At 40.6% G+C, this 17911-nt stretch overlaps 1 protein-coding gene across 5 annotated transcripts in view; it reads left to right on the top strand.

Moving 5' to 3' along the window:
- Positions 1 to 12964, top strand: part of ZMPSTE24 (zinc metallopeptidase STE24) — a 45362-nt gene extending 32398 nt beyond the window's left edge. For 3 of the 5 annotated variants that reach the window (XM_060140436.1, XM_060140435.1, XM_060140438.1), the window contains 3 exons: positions 5238 to 5342; positions 7108 to 7251; positions 10006 to 12964. In XM_060140436.1, coding sequence (XP_059996419.1) covers positions 5238 to 5342; positions 7108 to 7251; positions 10006 to 10230 — 474 coding nt within the window. In that variant the 3' untranslated portion in view covers positions 10231 to 12964. The remainder of the gene's footprint in view (positions 1 to 5237; positions 5343 to 7107; positions 7252 to 10005) is intronic. The other 2 variants (XM_060140439.1, XM_060140437.1) reach the window with 2 other exon arrangements.
- Positions 12965 to 17911: the final 4947 nt, after the last annotated feature.

The following is a 17911-nucleotide window of genomic DNA, read 5'->3' as shown; positions in this document are numbered from 1 at the left end:
GCAATGAATATTTTTGTATATAAATCTTCAGTTGCACCTCTTTATTTCCCCCTTAGAATACATGTCTATTAATTGGTGCTTTGTTCGTTATTCCCTCTTGATGGCCATTCCCTGAAGGTACAGGTACACATGTCTCCTAGCCATTTAAGAAACTAGGCTAGTTATCTCATTCTTCACTTTCTCTACCAAATGTATTCTGACATAAATACTGATGTTTAAAAGGAAAAGAGATAATAAATGTAAATGCTATCTTGCCAGTCATTTTAATCTATCCCTCTACCCAGCCTCATTTTGAAGTGGTCATTTTCCTTAAAAATGAGGAATTGGTGAAGGAGTGGAAAAGTGGTAGAATATCTAGATTCCAGTATCTTGCTGCCTGTGTTTCCATTAGGTTGCATTTTTCTAAGGTCTATAAAACAAAATAAATTCCCTTTTTGTCTATTTTTTTTGTACATCACTCTTTTTTTTTTTTTTTTGTGGTACGCGGGCCTCTCACTGCTGTGGCCTCTCCCGTGGCGGAGCACAGGCTCCGGACGCGCAGGCTCAGCGGCCATGGCTCACGGGCCCAGCCGCTCCGCGGCATGCGGGATCCTCCCGGACCGGGGCACGAACCCGCGTCCCCTGCATCGGCAGGCGGACTCTCAACCACTGCGCCACCAGGGACGCCCTTTTGTACATCACTCTTTTAAGTAGCTGGAGTTTATTTCAAAACCGTTAGCCTTCACTTTCTAGGGTATATATTGTGTAATTGTTGCGGGATAGATATGTGTCCCATAGATGAAGCTTTTTTATTATTTTGTTTATTTTTTTAAAAACAAGAATATTTTTTAAATATTTATTTTTAAATAACAACATACTTTAGTTTTTTAATTAATTAGTTAATTAATTTTTGGCTGCGTTGGGTCTTAGTTGCTGCGTGCGGGCTTTCTCTAGTTGCAGTCAGCAGTAGCTACTCTTCATTGCAGTGTGTGGGCTTCTCATTGAGGTGGCTTCTCTCGTTGGGAGCACCGGCTCTAGGCGCACGGGCTTCAGTAGTTGTGGCTTGCGGGCTCTAGGGCACAGGCTCAGTAGTTGTGACGCAGGGGCTTAGTTTCTCTGCGGCATGTGGGATCTTCCCGGACCAGGGCTCGAACACGTGTCCCTGCATTGACAGGCGGATTCTTAACCACTGAGCCAACAGGGAAGTCCCAAAAAATATTTACTTTTTAACTTTTTTATTTTGGCTGCTCCAGGTCTTAGTTGCATCATGCGGGCTTCTTAGTTGCGGCATGCAAACTCTTAGTTGTGTCATGCGTGTGGCATCTAGTTCCCTGACCAAGGATTGAACCTGGGCCTGCTGCACTGGGAGCATGGAGTCTTATCCACTGCACTACCAGGGAAGTCCCTGATGTGGACCATTTTTTAAAAATCTTTATTGAATTTGTTACAATATTGCTTCTGTTTTATGTTTTGTTAAGTGTACAGTTCAGTGGTTTTTAGTATGCAATGTGCAACCATCACCATATCACATTCATCCTTTTACTTTTAACCTTACGGTTTTTATATTTTAGATGTCTCATACATAGATAGACTTTGTTGTTACGGTTGCTTTTAAATCCAATCTAACACTCACTATCTTTTTTTTTGACAAGCTTTATTTATTCATGTATATTGTGATTACTGATATATTTGGAATTATTTTTACCATATTATTTTATGCCTTTTTTCCCCTCTATCCTTTTCATATCACCCCCACCTCCACCCCAAACATATACACACACATCCTCCTCTTGCTTTATTTTTAGAACTTATTGAAGGTTTTTAAAAAATGATATTTGGGTTGTCATTAATGTTTCAAGGTTCATATATGACTATTCTTTTAATGGTTGCTGTTAAAAATAAATCATGCCCATATAACCTAAAATCTTAATATATACAGTATCTTCACTGCTTCCTGAACAATCCAGGAACCTTAAATAAACACTTTGATCTAATTATACCCCCTTCATATTATATTTTAGTTTTATCTTGTTTATTTTTTACCCCTAAAATTAGCATTATTATTATTTTATACAGTCATTATTTAAGTTTACCTATGTGCTTACCTGTGTCTTTGCTTACCATTCCGTATTCATCTCACACCTTCCTTTTAGAAATTACCTTGCTTCTTCCAGAGTATATGCTTTAGAAATTTCTTTGGAAAGTTGTTTTTGTTTTATTTATTTATTTATTTATTTATTTACTTACTTACTTATTGGCTGCGTTAGGTCTTCGTTGCTGCGCGTGGGCTTTCTCTAGTTGCGGCAAGCGGGGGCTACTCTCCGTTGTGGTGTGCGGCCTTCTCATTGCAGTGGCTTCTCTTGTTGTGGAGCACAGGCTCTAGGTGCACAGGCTTCAGTAGTTGTGGCACGCGGGCTCAGTAGTTGTGGCTCGCAGGTCCTAGAGTGCAGGCTCAGTAGTTGTGACGCACTGGCTTAGTAGCTCCGCGGCATGTGGGATCTTCCCCGACCAGGGCTTGAACCCATGTCCCCTGCATTGGCAGGCGAATTTTTAACCACTGTGCCACCAGGGAAGTTGTCCCTGTTTTTGTTTTTATATCACTCTCATTCTAGATATCAATTCAAGATTGACAGCTATTTATCCTAGCATCCTAATATTTGTTTATTTTTTTCTATTCTGTTCTGATTTCCTTTGTTCCTGTTGAAAAAGTCAGCTCTGTGAGAATTCCCTGGTGGTCCAGTGCTTAGGACTCTGTGCTTCCCCTGCAGGGGCCATGGGTTCGATCCCTGGTCGGGGAACTAAGGTCCTGCCTGCAGCATGGCCAAAAAAAATTCTTCTCTGAGCTTATTGGTTTTTTTTGTTTTGTTTTGTTTTGTTTTGTTTTGTTTTTTTAGTTCTTTCTGGTTATTCCTAACATTTCTCTTTGATTTTCGTGTTGTGAAAGTATGGACTTCTTTATCCCAGTCCTGTTTGGGATATACTGTGGTTCCTAAATCTAAGGACTCATGTCTTTCCTGAAGTTTAAAGAATTCTTTGCCATTATCTAAAGTAATGCTTCTTTCCCGTTCTCCCTAGTCTATCTTTCTGGAATTCCAATTAGATGAATGTTATACCATCTCATTCTGTCTCCCATGGGTGCTAACCGCTCTTCTATATTTGTCTCTTGGAGCTGCATTCTGTAATTTTTCAGCTGTACACTCCAGTTCATGGATTCTTCCTTTAGCTGTATTTAATCTGTTCTTTAACCAGTCCATTGTGTTTTAAAGTTCTAATTGGTTCTTTTTTCAAATCAGTCATTTCTGGTAGTCTCTTATTCCTTCCTCATGTTTTTAGTTCCCTTGTTTGTATAAAACATGCTTCTTTTTATTCTGTATCTGATAATTCCCTGTATCTGAAGTCTCAAGGAGCTAATGCAGCTAGCTCCATATTGTTTCTGCTAACCCTTACTCATTGTGGCTTGTTTTCTGAAGTATTTGGTAATTTTTATTGTGAGTTCATAATAGGTCAATGATCTTAATCTTTGGGAATCTTGAAGTGTCTGAGTTTAGGGTACATTCCTCAATAGAGGATTTGTATTTGCTTCTATCAGTTGGCCCCAGTGCTACCAAGCCAGAAGCACTTTAATATCTCATCTTGGGGTTTCTGGACCATGCAGATAATGTTTTTGAATTTTAATGGAGACTTTTCTTTTTTTTCCACTTTAGATGAGCTTGACACAGTTGGGCTACTTCACCAGCATTTTTTTTTTTTTTCTGGCTCACTCTTTGACTCAGAGTATACCCCTTCATGGGATTATGCAAGGGATGTTAATTTCAACTCCTTTGGCTTTTTCTTACTTTAAAATAAACTAAACTGTATGTTTAAACATATTTGTTTTACCTTATTAAGCAGTTTTTTTTTTAAAGATGTTGGGGATAGGAGTTTATTAATTTATTTATTTTTGCTGTGTTGCGTCTTCGTTTCTATGCAAGGGCTTTCTCTAGTTGTGGCAAGCGGGGGTCACTCTTCATCGTGGTTATTAAGCATTTTTAGATGTTTTTCAGAGTATGTGTGTGTTGGTGAGTGAATGTGGGTATGCACATGTGAGAGTGTGTGTATAAGATTAAATTGTTCATTGTGTCTTGGCACTATTTAAATTTAATCTGGAAAGTTTATAAACAGTGAGAATTTTGTTTGGCTTTGTAAACATTATATTTTATCATTCATATGACCACCTACCATTTAGGTTTAGTTATTTTATTTAATTAATTTATTTTTATGCGGTGTGCAGGAACTTAGTTCCCAGACCAGGGATCGAACCTGTGCCCCCTGCAGTGGAAGCATGGAGTCCTAACCACTGGACCACCAGGGAATTCCCTATGTTTAGTTATTTTAAAACCAGTACTATAATAATATGCAAATGATTACATATCTGTTGACTAAAAAATTGTTTATTTGATAAATGTTGAATAATTTACTTTTATATTTATAGCTGTGTGAAAGTTGAAAGCACAGGTCTCTGGCATCAGACTTGGCTTCACATCCCAGGTTTTCTATTTATTGGCTGTGTGGCCATAGGAAAATTAGTTAATTTCTCTGTACCTAGATTTTCTCATCTTTATTTTAGGAATAGGAAAGATATGAAATAAACATCACTGTAATTCTACCATATAGAAAAACTATTGTTGACATTTCGATATACTTTCAGTCTGTTTTCTATATTTGTGTATTTTTACATACACATTTGCATTTTTTCATAATTGGAATCATACTATATATTTTTAGTTTTGTTTCCTGCTTTCTTCACCTAATGAGCCATTTTCCCATGTCAGAACATAATCTTTGAAAACATCTAGTGGATATTCATCTAGTGGATGTATAACATAAATGTTATTTGGCACTATCATGAGCAGTTTCCCATGTTGCAACATAATCTTTGAAAGCAAAATTTCTAATGGGTTTATAATATGGCTGTCACATGACTGTGTCATGATTTATTTAACTGTTGTCCTATTGATAAATATTTATATATTTTTTAATCTAAAGTAGACTCATGAAGTCAGAATATGTCTGTCTTGTTCATGATTCTGTGTTCAAGCTTAACCCGGTGTTTAATGTGGAGTGGTTCAGGGAATGTTTTGTTAAGTGAATGAACAGTTCTGCACAAAAGTCCGATTGTTTTCTTAAGTTAGAATCTAAGAAGGTCTCTTTCTGGGTTAAAACGTATAAACTTTTTGAAGTTTGTTGATAATTTATTTTCAATTTGTTCTTCGATTCAGAATAAGAAACAAGGATGTAAAAATGAGGAAGTGCTTGCTGTGCTAGGCCATGAACTGGGGCACTGGAAGTTGGGACACACAGTCAAAAATATCATTATTAGCCAGGTAAGTTTGGAGTGACAATTCTCTTTTTATGACAGGATAGTCAAATTATAAATATAGCAGGCATGAGAGTTCATATAGTAGAGAGGTTAATACAGACTCTGTAGCCAGGCTTCACATCACGGCTCCCTGACTTACTACCTGTGTGACCTCAGGCAAGTTCCTGGGCCTCTCTCTGCCTCCATTCCCTTATTGAGTGATGATATCTCATAGGACTGATGTAACAATTAAATGAGTTAATATACGTAAAGAATTTGGAGTAGTACCTGGAATATGGTAAGTACTATAGAAGTATTTATTGTTGTTATCATCATCGTCATCGTCACCACCTCCTGAGTCACTCAGCTAAGGAGCTGTGAAGATCAAAAGGAGTGAGCCCAGATAACTTGGGTATTAAAATACTTTTTTTTTTTTTTTTGCGGTAAGCGGGCCTCTGACTGTTGCGGCCTCTCCCGTTGCGGAGCACAGGCTCCAGACGCGCAGGCTCAGCGGCCATGGCTCACGGGCCCAGCCGCTCCGCGGCATGTAGGATCTTCCCAGACCGGGGCACGAACCTGTGTCCCCTGCATCGGCAGGCAGACTCTCAACCACTGCGCCACTGGGGAAGCCCTAAAATACTTTTTAAAGAACATTTTTTCTCTTTAAAAAAAGTTATTATAGGGGCTTCCCTGGAGCGGAAAAAAGTCATTCTATACCCATAGGAAAAAAAATTGGAAAAGGTAGTAAATATAAAGCACATAATAATTTCTGTAATATTCCTCTTCTGGGTATTAATACCACTAAACCAACAGAGTGACCACAGTTTTAAGGCTCTAAGTGAAGTAGCACTGTGTTTTGTTGACTGGTTCTGAGCATATATGGCCTCAACTGAGACTTAAATGGGTCTTTGTACCTTTCTAAAAGGCTAGCTGGTTCTGGGTGATGGATTATATGGGAAGACTTGTGTACCCCTATACGTACCTTCCTGTTGCCTTACATCTATAGGTATAAAAATGAATTCCTTGGCGGGAAGCTATGTTGTACGGATACATGGCAGTGAGTAAGACATTAAATAAGTCCAAATCCAAGTTTAATGTAAGTTATTCAGTTTAATAAGGAAAATCACTGCTGCTTTCATGAAGGAAGGGGTCCAATAGAATCAGCCTACCATGAGGGTGGTGGACTGGTCCCTGAGGCACCTCATCAGGGCCGGGGTTGATTGCCTCTTCTGAAAAATTGTACACTCAGCAAGAGCCAGTGGGGGGATGTCTGTGTTGCTGATTAATGCATTGATTCCATCCCTATCACCATGGCCACTATGTTCATGAGCCCTTGACCAAGTCCTAGAGTGGCTAAGGAAAGAAGCTGGCTAACATCCACAGAGCAGGTATCTTCTCCACCTGATCACTGAGAGGGCCTCCTCTACCGTGGAACGCTTTTGGTGAACATTCACGTTAGACCTAAGTATTATCATACTCTGGGCTAATTTTGGAAGTTTTACCACATACCCCTTTCCAGATCTTCTTGTTAGCCATCCACTAGTTTGTTCCAAAGTCCTAGTCATCCAGCTAAACCATTATTTGTCCACTAACATGAATTAGTGTATATATCCTCAGCTCAGGCCCTCTCTCCTTCTAGAATAAAAGTAAAACTATAAAACTACCTAAATAACTTTTTCTGTGATTACACTAACATCATTCTTAAAATCACATCATGATGTCTTGTTCTACTGATCCCACAGTGAAATCAGCTTAGAAATAACTTAGAAATTTTGTATCCTTCTTTCTAGATGAATTCTTTCCTGTGTTTTTTCTTGTTTGCTGTATTAATTGGTCGAAAGGAGCTTTTTGTTGCATTTGGTTTTTATGACAGCCAACCCACTCTAATTGGACTATTGATCATCTTCCAGTTTATTTTTTCACCTTACAATGAGGTAACGTATACTCTTTAAAATTATCTCACATATGCCCTTGTCTATTTCAAATCTAGAACCTTTAGGGTAGTGAAAAAACAAAACAAAGGCTATAGTTTTAACAAGCAGATGAAACAAAGTTTTAGTCGCTTGATTTACTAGCTGGTATAAGAAAGTAGCAGAAAAACCCAATCCCAAATAATAAGTGCTTGCATACTGTTAGGGGGGAAAAAAGTGGAGAATTAGACTTTAGTGGTGAAAACCTTGATATAACAGGTACCTAGAGACTTGGTAGATGGAGATTAACTATTGGAATGCTATGTCCTAAACCACATATTCACCAGTGCTTGGGTGAAAACCTTCTGTGTGTGAAGGGACAAAGCAAATATAATTGAGTGTAAGTATGACTGGATAAGGGAGGCTGTATGACAGTGTTCCTCTGATTGTATTCCCTGACCACCTGATTCGTAATAGCCTTAGCATCCCACCCCACACCCTCTGAATCAGAAGTGGGTGTTTTATGATAAGTGTAGTTTAAGAACCACTCAGTAGGGGGACTCCGTATATGTGATAAGACATAGATTAATGAGACTGTATATGAATAAATCCAGTGATGGCAACATGTCCTGATACTAATTGATTAGACTTCCACATTAAGCCAAGAAATAGTATCGGGGATCTCGAGATGTCTCCATTCAGAAGAATTCTTTCTTGGGACAGGTTGTGGAGTTAAGGTTTTAACTTTCTCTGTAAAAGGTGGGGGTGGGCTGGGGTGTAAGGCACCAGCAAAGAAAAATGGAGAGGAATAGATCATGTTTGTATAGCGTTGTCCTCAGAATCTACATTCATTTTCCAGAGAACTGAGATTTATTATCTTTAAACTCTAAATGTTTTAATTTTTTATTTTACCTTTTGCTGAGAGTATAAAATGCTGTATACAGACTTACTTCTTAAAGAGGTTATAGAACACCTTATAGTGGTAATTGTCATTTCTGTCTTCAGTCACAATTCAGGAATGCCTTAAGGACACTGAGTTATGTATATGAAATGCCCCAGACTGCTTTGCTCTTTAAGCAGTTATGCTGTTTGTTTGTTTATTTATTTAACTAATTTTCTTATCCCTTCGCTCACTGTCAGGCTGATAATCCTTGCTAATATCAGTGTAACTTTCTGTTATGGTCATTATCTGTTTATAATTTTCTTCTTCAACCAGTCATAGACTGGGAAATCAGATAAACTCGTTCAGTAAAAGTTACTAGATTTTGACTGAGTATAAGTGTCCTCTTATAAGGAAGGCACCAGTAACGTTAGTGGTTCTCCTTTGGGCATCTAATTTGGCCTCTCAGTTTTTGTCTTTGTCTCCTTATATTGAGTAGTTGAGTTCACTTCAAAAAATGTCTAAGTAAATGTGGGGTATTAGAGTAATTTGAAATGTGAGATATTAGCAACTGTTTTAAAAACTTTGGTGAGCCCAGGAGATTCATTTCAAAAAGACTAAATATTTAAACAGAAAATCTTATGTTTAATGTCAGCATTTGAGAGGTCATTATAGGAAAGACATATTTTCCCAGAAAATGGGGAAATTGCCCCATCAAGAAGAGCTTGGAAACCTACAGCAGAGTAGGTAGGTATAGGTTAGTATCTGCTTATGTTTCTATTTATGTCTTACAGTGAGATTCAAGGAACAGTTAGCCTGGGACACTTGAAATCAGGAGATAGATACATAGATAGATACATAGATAGATAGATAGATAGATAGATACTAGTTAATGAGTCTGTCCCAAAAAGTACATTCAAGATTTGGAAAGAAATTTCAGGTAGAATTCAGATATTAGCTTTGAACATATCTAAGAAGGTATCAGGAACTCCCAGACTTTATGTTGAAACTCTATATCTGCTAGTGGCAATAAGAGGTACAGAGGAGAGACTTTTTAAACTTTTTTTTTTTATTGCTGACATATTTTAAGGTAAGAAATAGACATCATGTCATTCAACCTGTAATACTTCAATATGCAAATAAATTACTTTTCCCTCAAAATTTATATTTTCGGATGAAATTTGTCCTCTTCATAGTTGTCACCTTCAGGGACTGAACATTTATTCTGATGAAGCTACCATAGCTCAGATCACTTTAGAAAATTCTATTTTGAGATTGTCATTAGTGGCTATAATATATATATACGTGTGTGTGTGCGTGTACATACACATATATTAGAATGTTCTCAGTTATCATTTAAAGGTGGATAAGTGAGCAAGAATTTTTTTAAAAAAGAAAAAGAAGAGTCTGAATATAAATCACCACATCTTACCTGTATCTGAGGAAGGTAGTGTCCATGGGCTTTGGAATCATCAAGAATTTCAGCACTGCCACCTTCTAGCAGTGTGACTACAAGCAAGTTATCTCACCTCTCTGAGATACACCTTCCTCATCCGTAAAACAGGAGTAAGAGTAATTACCTTGTAGGATTGTTGGAGAATATGTAAAGTGTCAATTCAGTGCCCAGCACATGGCAGGTTCTCAAATGTTAGTATTTCTTTGTTAAGACTGACATTCCTTTGGACATATATCTGTTTCTGGTCTGTTGGCTTGCTGGGGAAAAGGCTCAATTTTTAATAATTCCCCCACCCTAGGTCCCCTAAATATGAGTGATCTTTCTTTTGGCCTGCTGTTTCTCTTATCCTGAGCCAAACTTCCTATACAGTTTTGGCTCATGAAACCTTTAGTGACAACAAAGAGGGGAGCAGTGGTTAAAACACTTTTATTTACTTTTTCAGGTTCTTTCTTTTTGCCTAACAGTCCTAAGCCGCAGATTTGAATTTCAAGCTGATGCGTTTGCCAAGAAACTTGGGAAGGCTAACGACTTATATTCTGCTTTAATCAAACTAAACAAAGATAACTTGGGTTTCCCTGTTTCTGACTGGTTGTTCTCTATGTGGCATTATTCTCATCCTCCGCTACTAGAGAGACTCCAGGCTTTGAAAAATTTAAAACAAGACTGAGTTGCCCAGGGTCTGCAACTGAAGACGTTTCTGATGATTTCTGTCCTGGCAGCATGTTCTGGCTCTTGATGTTTTTAAACTTTTTTTTTTTTAAGAAAAATTATTAAGTATGGAAAAGCCAAGATTTAAATACATTTAATATCTCATTTCAAAAATGATTTTAATAATCCATTTCTTAAAGAAAACACTGGATGAAATTTTGAGGCTTAATGTTTTTAAAGGCTTAGTTTTATCTTTAAAATCTAGTTTACCGTCAACTTGTAAAATTACTTGAGAAAATACAGAACTTGTTTTATTTACATGCTTATATGGAACCTGCATATAAGGCGTTTGGGGGCATATGTTTAAAAGGGAACACACCTCTGAATCCTCTCTGTAAGGCAGAAACAGTGGTCCTGAATCACTGTGCTCATACCTAAGTTGAGACTTATTTTTACTTTCATGCTGTTATGATTTAAGCTGGCCAATCAATGTTTTAAATAAGGAAGAAAGCTAATAATTGGTAAGGCTGATGTTTTGTAAATGAAAGTAGTTAGAAATATGCTCTCTCCTGTTCTATCAAATTTCTCTGTTCCCTCTCTTGCTATACACTGATCAGGAGTTTCTAATAATGCTTTGAAATTAGGAAGTATGTACAGAATGTTTTAAATCACTGGGTTTTGTTTTTGTTTTTAAGAAAGTCTTTCTCTTTCTTTCCACCTGGTGGGTATGGTCCCATTAGGGGTAAACGAGTATTTTTCTAAACATTCAGCTTTTTCTCATTCATACTCTTGTATTCAATAAATAGTGCATCCTTTTACTTAGCAAAAATTGCCATGTTGAACAGGCTTTGCTATTTTAAAAGTGGGAGAATGTGGAAAGAAGAAGAAATGACATTTTAAGAGATGTAAGATTGAAATACTGATGATTCTCTTATGATGTTACAGGGAAAAAATATAATTTTCTATCTCTTTCAAGGACAGAAGAGTTTTCGTTTTTATTTTTCTAATTTTTGTCAGTAAGTCTTAAGTGCTATTTAATCAGGCCTGATTCCATTTTAGAAAATTATAGTTCTTGATATGCTGACAAGTTTTATTTTCAAAACAAATGTCATGAAAGATTTCCAGTTTTTGAAGCTGCATGTTTGACTGATTCAAATCTCTGTCCACTTTCTGAATGAGACCCAACTTTGTGCCTAGAGCTCCCACCCACTGGTGATGTGTACCTTCTGGGCATTTATTCCAAAGTGGGATCAACTGTGCGTGCTTGGTATCTGGCCAGAAAGTCTTTTGCTCAGCTGATATTTGGGTGATGTCTTTACATGGAAATATAATAAAAATAAACATCTAGTTTAGTACCGTATTATTTATTTTCCTAAGGCTGAAGAGGAACAGTGCTATGATTTGATCCAGCATCTTTCATCTGTGAATTCATGCTGTGATAACTGCCTTTCCTTCCTTCCGTGCCTTTAAATACAAATTTCAGCTCTGCACAAGTGAAACATTAAAAATTGCCAGTGCATATTGATGTTCTTTGTCTTTAATTTGACAAAATTTGTCTGTCATTTGTTACCTAGTAGATATATGTTTATTACCCTAGAGGAACCAAGTGCTAGTACTGGGTTGGCCAAAAAGTGCCTTCGGTTTTTAAGTAAAAATAAAAGACACATTTTTCATTTTCGCCAAGAACCTCTTATTGAAAAATGTATTTGCCCTTTTGTTCCACTACTTTCTGCCATTTTTCAGGCAACTTCATAATTCCATCTTCCCAAAACATTTTATCTTTTTGAGCAAAGAACTGTTCCAGGTGCCTTTTACAGTCTTCCAGGGAATTGAAATTTTTTCCATTAAGAGAATTTTGTAAAGACCAAAATAAATGGAAATCTGAAGGTGCAATGTCTGGTGAATATGGTGGATGAATCAGAACTTCCCATCCAAGCTATAACAGTTTTGCCTAGTCATCAAGGAAACACGCGGCCTTGTGTCATCCTGATGGAAGGTTATGCGTTTTGTGTTGACTAATTCTGTACACTTTTCTCATCGAGTGCTGCTTTCAGTTGGTCTAATTGGGAGCAGTACTTGTTGGAATTAATCGTTTGGTTTTCTGAAAGGAGCTCTTAATAGAGGACTCCTCTCCAATCCCACCATATACACAACATCACCTCCTTTGGCTGAAGACCGGCCTTTGGTGTGGTTGGTGGTGGTTCATTTCACTTGCCCCACGATCTCTTCCATTCCACGTTCTCGTACAGTATCCACTTTTCATCGCCTGTCACAATTTGTTTTAAAAATGGAACTTTTCATTACATTTAAGTAGAGAATCACATGTGGAAATATGATCAAGAAGGTTTATTTCGCTTAACTTATATGGAACCCAAACATCAAAGCGATGAACATAACCAAGCTGGTGCAGATGATTTTCAACGCTTGATTTGGATATTTTGAGTATGTCAGCTATCTCCCGCGTGGTATAACGTTGATTGTTCTCAATTAATGTCTCGATTTGATCGCTGTCAACTTCAACTGGTCTACACGACTGTGGAGCCTCGTCCACTGAGAAATCTCCAGCACGAAACCTCGCAAACCACTTTTGACACGTTCGATCAGTCACGGCACCTTCTCCATACACTGCACAAATTTTTTTTTTTTGCATTTCGGTTGCGTTTTTACCTATCTTGAAATAATAAAGCATAATATGCTGAAAATGTTGCTCTTTTCTTCCATCTTCAATATTAAAATGGCTACATAAAAATTCACCAACTTTGATAAGTCTTTTTTTAAATGCACACTGATATGACAGCTGTCACGTACAGTCTAACAAAATTGTTTTGAATGAAGTTAAAGACAACTAAGTGCTACTAGAGCCATCTGACGGAAAAAACAGAATGAACCTTTTGGCCAACCCACTACGTGAAGAGTAGTGTGAAGGAGCGGCCTGAGTGCCGAGTGGCAGCAGGACCATCACTGCACCTCACTCGGAGTCCTCTTCAGTGCTCCACTCCAGAGTGCCACTTGCTGGTGTTTTCTCAGAAGTGTCATTCAGAACCATTCCTTCTCCATTCCCATAACCTCTCATTGTCTTAGGCCTGTTTGGTCTGCTCCAGCTGCCTCTTTAGTCTTCCTTTCATGTGGCAGCAGTAACTAGCTTTTTTGGGGGGCATACCCCGTGCCATGCAGGATCTTAGTTCCCTGACCAGGGATCGAACCCACGGGCCTTGCAGTGAAAGCGCAGAGTCTTAACCACTGGATCACCAGGGAAGTCCCAGTAACTAGCTTTTTAATATGTGATTGTTTTGACCTGGTCACCTACAGTTTATGGGAGGCGTAGGGATGGCCAGAGGATACTGGTAGGTTCCTGAGGTATTGACCAATCAGGGGAAGGAGTAAAGAGGCCAGCCAAGGAGGGAAAGAGGTGGCAGTCTGCACCCTAATATTTGGTGGGTGTGCAGGGGGCAGAGTGAAGTAGATCAAGGCCTCAGATTAAATGGCATGACCTCAGCAGGGTTTATCTCTGAATCTAAGGCAGAGTCCTTGTTGTGTGTACATACTGCCTTTATCTGACTTGGCTTTTTGCTGAAGTCTGAGAGCTGCTAGTAAGTCCTACCTCTGTTTAGGATAGGAGCTGGGATTAAATCAACGACTTTAGTATCAATGGTGGTTCCAGCTTGCCCTTGACCTGTACGTTCTCACGCTCACCCCTAATCCTTTATGTGGTATTTCCCCTCCCTGAGGACTCGTTCTTCCACTTGGTCTTTGTCATCAATCTTTTGGATTCGTTTGTACATATATACTTTATGTAGCTTTGGCTGTTTTGAGTTTTCTATCGTCATTTGCAGAAAAGCTTTACCTTAGCAGAAAGCTTACCTCGAGGGCCTTCAGTTCTGTCATAGATGCTATACAAAGAAAAGTACAGAGAACTTCTTTCCAGAAACTCCTGATTCAAGATCATGCTGATGTGAGCAAGTAACTCTTGTGTCAGGCTATGTACAGTTTGGTGGAAAAGCAGGAATAATGCATAGTGGGCTGGTATGGCCCTATTCAGACAATATGGATAGGGAAACCTCTGGCTCTTCTCTTATTATCCAGGATAGTTTCCAGGGAGGAGGGTTTGCCAAACTATATGACCAGAGACAGATAGGAAGATACCTCCATGTGTTCTAAAAACCTGTGAAACCAGGACTGTTCTTACCCAGCGAGCAGGATGAAGCTGGCATCTCAGTTAACAAATAACCTGTGCCTTCAGGTCAGAGCTCCCCTCTGGCTCTCTGCCTGATGATTGACAAACAGGGAAGCATAACTTAGGGTTAAGATCCAGGGCAGGGCTCTAGAATGCAGCACACCACTTACTAGGAAGACCTCGGGTCAGGAACTTGACTGAGCCTTTATTTCTCCATCTGTCATTTAGTCAGCAAATACTGTGCCCACGCGCTGTACCAAGCTCTGCTCCAGGTGCTAGGGAACACGTTAGTAAGTAAACGATAGAAAATCCCCGCCTCGTGGAGTTTACATTCTAGTGTGGGAAATAGACGGTCAGAATACACAAAACAGGTATCAAATGGTGACACATGTCTTAGAGAAAAAGGAGGACCTGAGGTGTTTGTGGGTTGGGGGGAGGAGGGGAGTTGATAAAAGGTGTCACTGAAGGTAATGTTTGAACAAAGACCTGGAGAAAGTGAGTGGGTGATCTCTGCAGGTGTTTGGGGAAAGAGCATTCCAGGAAGAGCGAACAGCAAGTGTAAAGGCCTTGATGTGGGAGCAGGCCTGCTGTTTGAGGAACACCAGAAGGCCAGAGAGGCTGGGGTGGGATGTTCTAGGAAGAAATGGTGGGAGATAAAGTCTGACGGGTAGGGATGCAGCAGATTTACAGGGTCTTGTAGGCCATTGGAGGGACTCAGGCTTTTATTAGACTACAGTGGAAGTCATTGGAGGGTTTTGGGCCAGGGAGTGACATGGTCTAAGTTTTAACAGGATCACTGGCTGCTATGTTGAGGAGCAAGGGTACAAGCAGGGGACTAGTTGGGAGTCTCTTGCAATACTTCCACAAGGGACTTCCCTGGTGACACAGTGGATAAGATTCTGCACTCCCAAGGGCAGGAGGCCCAGGTTTGATCCCTAGTCAGGGAACTAGATCCCACATGCATCCCACAACATTCTACTTGAGACAACAGCGCTCACAGAATGAATGAATATTTGCTAAACAAATGAGTGAAAAGGTGGAGATTGGAGATGAATTAGCAAGAAGGGGTGAAGGCAGAAGGAGTTAAAGGTGATGCAAGTTTCAGGCCTGGGTACCGGGTAGATGGTAGAACTAGTTACTGAGATAGGAGACCCTGAAGGAACAGGTTAGGGGCAGGGAGTGACCAGTTTGGGATGAGTTGAGTTTGAGGTGCTTATCAGAGAGGGTGTGCAAAGGGGCAAAGGACACATTTCTTCTCATCCACTTGACTTTAGTTGGTTGTAACCTCATGAACAGCAGGACAGAGGCCCATTAACCAGGACAACTGGCTATGGGTCCTGTCACCAATGGAAGCCTTCCTTTACAGGTAAGATACAAGCCCACCATTTATCCTGGGGAAATTTCTGCCCCTAGCAGGATCTTTTGGATTAGCCTGTCTACTGCTGCTCCATTGCTCTTGCCAGTGCTTACCCGGCCGAGGGTTTGTCAGCTTATAAGCCCACCTGGTGCCATCATATGGTACCCATTCCTGGCGGAGGAGGGAACAACCCGGATGCTCTGGGTCATCTTGGAAAATGCCTCAGCCACACACAAGCTGAGACCAAATCCCTTCCTTCCTGGTTTGACGATTGGTGGGGTCTTCTTTGAGCACCCTGAACATATTATTCATTCACTTAACAACTATTTTATTGAGCACCTGCTATGTGCCAGGCACCGTTTTGAGGTTTTGTTTTTAAAACTTTCTTTTGTTTTCTCTTCTCTTTTCAAATGACTTTTTTTTTATGTACAGAGGTATGTATGTATATATCTCTGGTGAAACATTTAAGTTCTACCCTCTTAGCAAATTTCAATTACACAGTCTTATCAACCAGAGTCACTTACGTTTTACCAGGCACTGGTTTACGTGCTGGGGAATGGAGTGGCAAACAAGACCAAAGTTTCTGCCGTTATGGAGCTTATATGTTGTATTTTGAATAGTGATAAGTGCTAAGGAGAAATAGTAAAACCCAAGGTGGGTATCAATATTGGGGTAGGGGTGAGAAGGTCACTTTTGAGTAGAGACCTGACGTGAGGTTGCTGACCGCGATATTTTGAAAAAGAATATTCCAGGTAGAGAGCATAAATAGCATGTGTGTTGGCGCAGCATGTTTGAGGAGCAGCACAGGGGCTGGAGTGGCTGGAATGGAATGTACCAGGGTCCAAGCGTGGACCTGAGGTCAGAGAGGCTTCTGGGAGAATTGTAAGATCAAAGTAAGGACGTGTGTTTTTCTTGAGTGAATCACCCTCCAGGAAGTATCAGAAAGGCTACCAGCCACTAGTTCCTAGGAATCAGCCCCCTTTTGGCTCCTTCAAATGCCTGAGTCATAAGGAATGAGGTGTAACTCTGCATAAGATCTGTGAATCATGTAATTCAAATCCTCCAGTGGAACTACTCTCAGGGAAAGTCACAGAGAAGGAGAAGGAAAGAGGACAGGGCCAGCGCATGAGGAAGCCTCAAGGAATAGACTGGCTCTCTAAGCCCAAAGTTTCAGGCACCGGGACAAGTAAAGTGACATGGCCTGGGGAAGGAGAGCCCTCCCCCAGCAGGTAGGAGATGCCTGAGAGCCTGCTGCTCAGGGCCAGGGTTCAGCTGCCTCCTGTAGCCCTCACCCTCTCCCCTCCACTGAGCTCTAGATGCCGCATTCCAACAGCTCCCCTGGCAGCCACAGCAGCAGCGGGGCCTTCGGAGGGGCCTGGGATGCTGTGACTCCGGATTTGCCAAAGCTCTGAGGGTGAAGCCACCTCTGTGGCCCTTAGGGCTACCCTGCCTTCTCCTTCCTGTCTGTCCCTGGATTGAGGTGAGGGGGCTGAGAGGTCACCCATGGGGTATATGTGTGTGTGTGTATTGGGGCAGGGGAGGCTACTGAGGGCAGTTCTCAGCATCTGCTGGCCAGAGGAAGAGAAGCCTGCTCCAGCGTAAGTGGAGACTTACAGGCAAATTTAGGGTGAGGTGTAAGAGAGACCAAGCTTCACAAATGCTGGGACCTCAGGCCGGAGTCCTGTGTCTCCAGGAGGAAGCTGGCAGAATGCTTCATTTGGGGGAATAAATGCCCAAATCAATAATGGCGCAAAGGGATTGGTCACTCCCTGAATTTCAAAAGCTCCCATCATTGCATGGGTCAGAGGTACCTGCCACGCCCTTTCCTGCTGCTGCTGCTTGGAGTGGCCTTGCTGGCCTACACGGCTATGAGGCTGGGAGCCCTCAGGCCGACACATCAGATCTGAGTCAGCCTCCCTTAGATGTTCCCTCAGTGAAAGTGGCATGAGTGAATGTCACTTCTGCCCTCATCATCCAGGTCCAGGTCTGTTTTTCTCACGGGCCTAGAAGCCCCTGGAAGGCAAGAGCCAGGTCTTCCAGTCTTGGCTGCCAGCTCCTGCCCCAGGGCCAGCACACGGTGGGTGCCAAAGCTCACAGAGGACCTCCTGTGTGTCAGGCCCTGGCAAGACATTGGGTGCGTCCTACTGAATAAATGAGGCAAGGCCAAGT

This window comes from Lagenorhynchus albirostris, chromosome 2 (assembly GCF_949774975.1).
Source record: "Lagenorhynchus albirostris chromosome 2, mLagAlb1.1, whole genome shotgun sequence".
Lineage (NCBI taxonomy): Eukaryota > Metazoa > Chordata > Mammalia > Artiodactyla > Delphinidae > Lagenorhynchus > Lagenorhynchus albirostris.
Note: the sequence above shows the minus strand (reverse complement) of the source record. Positions and strands in the feature narration are given on the sequence as shown.